The 8941-nt window shown below is 36.3% G+C and overlaps 1 protein-coding gene across 2 annotated transcripts in view; it reads right to left on the bottom strand.

The window, feature by feature from the left end:
* cln6a (CLN6 transmembrane ER protein a) overlaps positions 1 to 8941 on the bottom strand; it is a 10287-nt gene continuing 1346 nt past the window's right edge. The window contains exons 2-8 of one of the 2 annotated variants that reach the window (XM_034881424.1): positions 7272 to 7380; positions 7043 to 7141; positions 5065 to 5253; positions 3239 to 3294; positions 1243 to 1365; positions 215 to 500; positions 1 to 115 (exon numbers count right to left, since the gene is read on the bottom strand). In XM_034881424.1, coding sequence (XP_034737315.1) covers positions 230 to 500; positions 1243 to 1365; positions 3239 to 3294; positions 5065 to 5253; positions 7043 to 7141; positions 7272 to 7380 — 847 coding nt within the window. In that variant the 3' untranslated portion in view covers positions 1 to 115; positions 215 to 229. The remainder of the gene's footprint in view (positions 116 to 214; positions 501 to 1242; positions 1366 to 3238; positions 3295 to 5064; positions 5254 to 7042; positions 7142 to 7271; positions 7381 to 8941) is intronic. The other variant, XM_034881414.1, reaches the window with a different exon arrangement.

Genomic DNA, 8941 nt, shown 5'->3' with positions numbered 1-8941 from the left:
TCTGAATACATGGCTGAAGCCAGCAGAACCTTGTGTTTAACAGTGAGGTTAAACAACCTTCATCGATTGTCGTTGTTGTCCGAGTGCAGCCACTACCACTGTCTCGGCAGATCTGCTGAAGAAAAAAAGGGAATGCATTAGTCGGTTCATACAAACTGAAGTGGCTTCTGATTCAAAAACGTTTTTTTTTCTTCCAACACATAGGTATACAGACCTGGACACATGTAATTCAGTGGTTGTTCTTGATATGCAAGGTGTAGTAGGACCAGGGTTCTGGCACATAAATGAGTCCGGGGTACTTGTTGCGTAGCACCGGGTCATTCCACAGATAAGCCACCCACAGTGCCACCAGGAGCACAGTAACACTGAAACTACAGAACAGGAACAGGCCATTGCTGTCTGGGCTGAGGCCTTTATGCTGTTGATATATCACCATGACAACCATAGCAAGGAAGGTGAGGAGAAATAGTTCAGTGATTTGTCCTTCAGTAACCAAGTACCTGGATAAAATGAAGCAAGACATATCATGAAGTCAGAGAGAAACGTTCACTTTAAATTACAATTGAAACTTTTGCAATAAATACAATACTGCAGTTTATTGTTTTAGAAAACAGCTGTTGTGCATTGAAAATGTCACTTATTACATTAGCAGTTCAATTTTGAAAGGTTTTCGAGGAAAGTAGCATTGATTTGAATTTCTGCACTAAGTGAAGATTGAAATAACTGTTTTTTTGCAATCCCTACACAAGAAGCCACATTTTGTTGCATATAAAAGTTAAAAAAAAACACTAATTATTCCAGTCGGTAAACATGGCAAAATTGGTTTTGTGAAACTTTCTTTTTTCTAATCATGTAAAGGCACCTTTTGTAAACAACGTATTTGTGAACATTACACGGTTTACTCTCAATCATCTGACAAAAACTAATTCTCTGTCTAAATGCCAAATCTATCGTTTATTCACTCTTTTCTTCCTCCCACTGAGTGTCGCTACGGTATCTTTTCATCCTGACCTCCAATTGCTATCTTGGATTATGAAACTGAATTGAAATCCTTACATAGTGTATAAAGCATTTCTTACATCATGGAAAGGGAATGCAGGTTTACTTACGACCATGCCCAGATTTCATTGTAACTTTACAATTTCATATTATTCAGGTGACTGCAAAGGTTTCTTGTTACAATTTTTGTATTCATGGACAACATGCACAGAGGTTTTTCAAAAAAGGAAGAAGGCAACTGACCAATAATAGACTGCGCTGGGTCCCAGCAACAGCCAACCAGAGACAGGAATCTTGTTCTGTTCTTTGGCCTTGGTGAAACAGCCGGTGAAATAGATGTACAAAATGATGAAGAAGGGAATATACCTAGAATCCAACAAAAGCAGAAACTGTACTGTACATTGATCCCAATTAGATTGAAGTTTTTATTCATATGGATGAAAACATTTAACAAACCCTCAAGGCTACTGAGGGCAAAAAACATTTCCTTTATAAAGACAATTTAACTCAGTGTCATGACAGGTTTTGGTCCAAAAAAAAAAGGTTCTACTGATATCTCTATTTCAAATTAAATTATTGGAAGAATAATTAATAAATATTGTAACATAGTGATAGAAAATTGACTGGCAGGTTTCAGTTCAAATGCTGGAAGAGTGCTTAAACCAACCAACCTGTATTACAGTCGTAATGTAAAGAAAGAAGAAGAAATAAACCAAGTAGAATTAAAATGATTAGTCAATAATTGTCCAGTAATTTATCAAGTAAAAAATGTTCAAAAATAGCGAGCATTCTCTGATCCCACCCTGTCAAATGTCATTTGAAGAGGTCACTTTTGGCTTGGTGAGGCTGGTATGGGCTTTCTATTAAAGTATTATTTGACGTGTCAAAGACTAAATAGTTAATTAATGAATTTGTTAATTATTTAAAGAAACGGTATTGGCATATTAATCAACCTTCAAAATTAAAATGACAAATTAAACATAGACTATCATTTAATTATATCTTTGGCAAGTGGCTGTGGTGTAAGAACAATAATTCTGATAATGAAAATGATACACTCTCAGAGACTATCTCCAGCGCAGAAACTGCAGAGCCCCTCTCTCTTCTCACACTGTGGTGCTGAAAACACTGCAATGTGATTGATGGTTTCGTTTTCAATTTCATTAACTGTGTTATTCATTTGTCAAACAAATTCGGTCCGTAAACCAATTAACCCAGCGAATGAAAGGTGACTCAAACTTCGTCCTTGCGGCGCTGAGGCCTGATGCACACAGCATTGCTTAATTCATGCCAGTGTCTTTTAGAACAGGTCTGATTACTATAAAATATCAATACCGCTCTTGGTCACAATTTAAAAAAACACATCCAAAGCAATCCTTATTCTATTTTTTATATGAACACATAAATGTTGATAATAAAAGGCCTTAGTAAAATGTGCAATTCTAATTCAAAAGATTAGTTCGAATAGTTGATAGCTGAGACAGAGGAAACGAAGGGAGAGTGGAATATGACATGCAACAAAAGTCTCTGCACATTAAATCGGAAACATTGTGGTTACGTGTCTTAAACACTCTGCCAGCAAGATGCCCCCCCTTCCTAGTGCTCTTTTAATTGATTTCATCAGAATTAAATATGAAGAGGTCGTCTTAGATTTCTGAGCCATCAATGTGTGAGGGGATAAAAGTCAAATAATTAGATCTTGTTTACACAACGCACTTAACACAGCAGCACCATCCAATGCAAACTGAAATTCTGTAACTGAGCGGAACTGTGACTGAAAACAATGCCAGGGTGTTATCAGCTGATTTGTTGAGAGATATACCTCTTCCTGCTCATAATGAAACCCAATGTCTTTTTTTTTCCAATTTGAATCCAGTTTGTTAAACAAAATTTCTCAGGTTCTGTCCCCCGTTTCCTGCACGTTATGGGCTTCATTTTCCAGTCAGCAGTCCTCTCTGCTTCACATAGCTACTGTAAACTGTCACTACGGCACTCTCAACCTGCTCATCCTAAAATCTGGTTTGTATTTAGGGATGGAAAATAGCCGGACTTCCAGCACGCTGACAGCTGGCTGCAGATCTTATGGTCTCCGCTGTGTTAAAATTCTCTAAACCTACACCTTAATTGGTTTCTTGCATTCATATATTTTCAAAAGACACAACGTTCATTATCCCGCAACATTCCTGTCATTTCCCAGCACAACATGTGTACAACACTTATTATTATTATAAATACATACCACATTAGGTGTCCTAGCTGTTCATCATAATAATACAGCAGCTCAAAGGAGTCAATCTGTGAAGGATGGACAAAAGACATGAAATTTAACTAGAAACAATGTATAACAATTTTAATGGGTATGTTTTAATGGCACAATATATTGAATGTTATTCTGCGTTTGTGGGAAAACTACTGTGGCTGCCTTGTGCAACAGTGTCCCCTACTGTTCTGGTACCATTCTCACTTCATTATGGCTAGCATATCACATGTACAGACAGGTGGAAAAAATCCAAATACACAGAGACAGAAACATAACAAATGCAGATGCTTCCATACCGGACATGTAGTGGTCCTGTATCGTTTAAATATGAATATGATGTAAATCATCTAATACTGCCTTCACAGACACCATATCTCAAACCAGTTAACATATCAGCAACTTGTTAGACAGCGCTCTTCACCACTATCAACAACAGAACAAACACCACCCTTCTACACTGTTCACCCAGATAGAATCATCAATCTACTACTACAATATTGGTCCATCTCAACTGCTTTACTATGATATTTAAATGAGATTCTAGCACTGGCCAAACACTTGTGGATTAGTGCACATTTTCCTATTTATATAGGGTCTTATTTTAGAAAATATAATTTAAATATGTCTACACCTACAATATTTTTCATTGTGAAAAGCTATGTGTGTGATAATATAAACACTTGCATTGCTTCCTCCGAGGAAAATCCTTAAATGGTAAACGCGTCAATCAATTATTCCAACTCTTTACATTTAAATCAATTCCCCTCTTTATGCAGTTTTATTATTTATTTTATGTACAAAACACAAGGTCTGAATAATACTCACCTTGGACGAAAATAAGGTTACATACATCAGTTTTTACATCAGGATAAAATTCTGACACATACACACAAAAACTACATGAACAAAAACTGTGTGCTCTCTCACTGCAGTACGCACTCTCGCTGAGCTGTCAGTCAAAAGGCTCTGAACAGAAACAAAACAAAGACAACCTCTTCCAACTTCAGCATAACTTGTCCCTAAACAAGGTATGTATACAACACCCACTTTTAATACATGTAAAATAAATGTCTTGGTCTAAAAGTATAGGAGTAGAGAATCAGATTCTTTAACAACTACTTCTAAATGTTGGATTTAGAGTAATCATTGCAGTACATCTAAATATGTTTTATAATTTCTGTCTTCAACCTGATTTCTCACACTAACCCATTTGTTTGTAGTAACTATTGGCTGTTTCACTGGCCAGGAGGCAGTAGAGAGATACAACAAGATATCAACCTTCAGAGCTTTGAATCAAATCAAGCCAGTGCAAACATGCAGTAGTTAAACCTAATATAGATATATATGATGCTCCGCGTTTAGAACGGGAATCAGGGTTACAGAAAATAAGTTTGATAGCAATGACAGAGCAGAGAGAAAAATACACACTCCTACACAGAGATACATTTTGCTTGATCAAACACTACTGTTGTTTTGACTATGTTGTTGTCAGGTTGTGTCCGAGTTAGTCAAGAAAAGCTCTTAATCTCTATTTTTAAGTAACTGAACTGTCTCTGGATAGTCATGGCAAGCAACACACACAGATTGTTGTTGTTTGACATTATGACGTATTGATGTATTAAGATTCTATAACATTTGTATAGTGACCTGTAGCTTTATCACCCACTAGCCAGACATGGTCAGCAGAAAACCAAATATGCAAAAGGAAAATATGACAACATTTTTCTCAGGGTATTCCAGTATTACCAGTACACCCATGTAATAAAAATAAAAACTTACTCTACTTAAACAAAATAGGTACTCACCAGTGAGGCAGGTTTGAGGTCTTTGATGATGGGGTTCTCTCTGACTGACAGGTGGAGCTGGTAGCCACTCAGGATGAGCCGATGGTTAATGGAGTCACCCACTAGGTGGATGCTGGCTCCCATGACAAACGTGATGATGCAGAGGTAGACTGCTGAGTAAGACAGCGCCCTGGGACTGCGCTCAATCAGCTGAATGGAGAAGCAACACAAGTATTCTGTATGACACCAACTTTTTTTTAAGACAAATAATCCATTTCTGCTGTTTTATGATTTTGGTTACATCTTTATGGAATTAGTCTCAACTGCAAGTGCAAAATACATAGTAAGTAGCTTCTTCGGGTTTAATAACATACACAAACTATAACAAATACAAACTAAATCACGTGATTAATGCAACATAATCACAACGTTTTTACACTGATTTAATTGTGCTTGGATACACAGAGTTTGTTGCTAGTGCGTGTCACATGCAGGTCTGATCAATTTATCAAACAAACAATTTTTTTTTTAATTTAGAGGAAGCAACACGCAGTCCTTGTCGTATTTCTACCTAATCTCACTCTCCAAAATCACTTCAGTGCTTACTTGCTTTGGCGTTTGTCAAGCATTAAAGTTTAATAAAGAATGGTTCACATCAGAAAAGATCCTTTTTCATTTTTATCTTCTATGTAGATGCACTCCCCTACAAAATCACTCCGGTAGTTGAGAATGATTTATTAATTCCAAATAGAGCTATTTGTGTGATATTTTATAAATTACTTTTTCTTTGTTCATATTGCAATAAATATCGCAGGGGGAATAAATATTGCAATGTCAGATTTTTTCCATTATCATGCAGGCCTAATTCACAGCCTCGAAAACATTAACATGTTGGATAACCGGCTGGCTTAACCCTGGGTTTGTCCAGTTAGATACATTATGACTATTTATACATATAATGAAAGAGACAGTGTTTGCAACACTGACAGAACAAGAGACAAAATTGTTAAGCTTCATGGGGAACATAGTTCACTGAAGAATCCAGAAGTAATATTTCAGCAAAATAGAACAATATAAACACATCATAATTTAGATTTAAATGGGTAATAGAGAATGATAGAATCCTAAAAATGCTACAGGCTAAATTTGGAAATGAATCGCAATCATTAATCTAATTATAATCTACAACAAATGAAGCGGTCTAGAATGAGACTGAGAAGGAAAAGTATTACTGAGATTTGGTTATTCTGTGTCTCAAAATGAACAAACGGAATATAAGAAATGGAAAATAAGATATACAAATATTAAAAGTAAAGTAAGCAACATAACACCACATATTAGCCTGATGTAACAGTGTAAATAAAAGGCTCGAATAGATGGAAGATTGTTTAAAACTAATAAGGTCTGTGTGCACAAAGTGTTGTATGTTATACAAAGGCTTCATCATTCTAAAAGTGTAGTGAAATACGACTGCTAAAGTAAGACTTTCAGTATAATTAATATGCAACCGAAAATGTAGATCATAATTGGCACCTTGGGTGAACAAGCTTCCTGCTGTGTGTGGGAAGCAACTGGTTGTGCTGCAAATACTTTCTAAATTGCTAATGAATATAATGGAGATTGAAGTCATTCTAAAGTTATTAAAAATCTTTTTGGTATCAAGACAAGCAGCACTTTTGTTCATGTTGGTGTCAATTATACCGTTCTGTTGATTGGTTAGTAGGTGGGCTGTTTACATGTTTTATTCTGGTGGTTACCATGGTGAGCCTGCTTTTCAAATTTAAACAGCATTTTAGTAGACAAGTAAGTGTTTAATCAGGTTACAGCTCATCCAGACAAATAGAGAGAGGAAAAGTAAAACAAATCAAAATTGCATGATTACATAATGACATTTTTGAGATATACAGTATGTAAGAGTAACTTTATTGTCTCATACTGAATATTCTTTGCATTAGTCTCTTTCACAATCATTGAAGTACTTTGCTGTGTTAACACTTACCTTGAGCATTAGGAATGGCGTTATGACATTGTAGGCCATGTGGAAATAGTCTCCAGCACTGGGCTTGTTAAGGGGAAACCACTCCAGAGGAAGGATAATCTAAAATATGTGATACAGATAAAGTATTTGGTGTTCATTTCTTTGAGATGTAGCGCGACCATCCATTTTATCATTGTTTGCACTATTAAAACGGCATGAGGGAAATGAACCGTGCACTGATCTTTCTTACCATGACAATAGGCCTTCCAAAGTCCAGTATCCAGTTCTGCAAAGTCAGGCAGAACCACAGGTCGAAGTGAAAGTGCTGTTGCACATTTTCCTTCAAACCACCAGGAGTGCTGTCAACATACATTTAAAGTGACTGTAAGCCGCTGTAATAAGGCAACATTACAAAAGCAGAGGGAAGCACAGAGGTTGAGCATTTAATAGACATGTTAGGAATACTGTAGTAAAGATAGGTTTACTATAGTGTTAACTAATGTGGTACATTCAGGTTTAAACACATGTTTGCCTTTGCTGCTTTTTACTATTTTAAGTGCTAGTCCACATCAGTTCACATCCTTCCTTAAAGGTTTTGCTTAGCAATAATCATGTGTTTATTCATTATGTTCTCATCTAATGAAAAATTTAAAAAAAACAGACAAAATATGTAAAAGTGGGAGAGGGAAGACTCGCACAATATTCTGTAAAAATACAATTTTTATGTTAGTTAAATGACTGTATGTTTCCCATTGTAACATTTGTTTTTTTTCTTCTTCCTGCACTTTGGAATTACAGTCAGATGATGTTAGTACCAGCAGTTGTGGGTTTGTTGACCTTTTCAACTTGAAGTGCTTTTTGTGCAGCTGTGCTATTTCCTGTTGACAGCTGAAAGCAGTCACTATGTTCATTATATGTTAGATAGATAGATAGATAGATAGATAGATAGATAGATAGATAGATAGATAGATATTTATTGATCCCAAAAAAAATGGGAAATTACAGTGTTACAGCAGCACACAAAATATACATACATAAATATACATACATATGTTCGGGGACTACAAGATGAGTGCAGCTGACTTGGCTTTGGGTCTTTCAGCAGCCCCGCCTGTCAGGTCATGCAAAACCAACAGGACAGCAACCAGGAAAATAGATATGGATTAATAATGGAGTTGTCAACCTATTGTTACCTTGGCAACTGTTCGTTTGCCCTGATTGGCTAGCTGCCTCTCTGGTGAAAGAGCCTAAATACACTTTTTTCTTTGTTTTTTTGCTGTTGTGGCTGCATCAATACAATAATACAACCATCCTTACCGAAGTTAAATCAAATTAAATCGGTATATCATTCAATCTTTCCCTCAGCGATGCCCTCTGCCCTCAGTCACATGCTTTTGTTTACAACACACGGGGCGCCGCACAGAAAGAGAAGGAAAGCCAAGCCCTCCTACATTCAAGTGACTTTTTAAAGTTATGGAGATTATGAAAAATGCCTTGAGAATAGTAACAAAAAAAAACTCTTGAGCTTTGACTAAAGTGCCGCTTCGGCTTGTAACGTTTGCATACGTCCCGCAGCACTGCCTTTTAGGTAAAATGATACGTTATCAACCGAAGCTAATGACAGCGAATGAAGAGGCAGCAGGCTAATGTAGCTAGGCTACGTCCATTACATCAGTGTCTGCTTAATAATAAACACACAGTAAATTGTGTTTGTGCCATGTAAAATATTGTGAATTAGTTATTTTATGTATATCAAAAGTTCCAGTTCACAGAGCATTTGAGAACATATAGGGATCCAGTAAAGTACTTTAACTAGTTGTAGTCATGTTATAATTGTACTTCATAATATATATACACTCACCGGCCACTTTATTAGGTACACCTGTCCAACTGCTCGTTAACACTTAATTTCTAAGCAGC

The sequence above is a fragment of the Etheostoma cragini genome, chromosome 1 (assembly GCF_013103735.1).
Source record: "Etheostoma cragini isolate CJK2018 chromosome 1, CSU_Ecrag_1.0, whole genome shotgun sequence".
Classification (NCBI taxonomy): Eukaryota; Metazoa; Chordata; class Actinopteri; order Perciformes; family Percidae; genus Etheostoma; species Etheostoma cragini.
The sequence above is the reverse complement of the archived record's forward strand: the minus strand, read 5'-3'. Positions and strand labels throughout refer to the sequence as shown.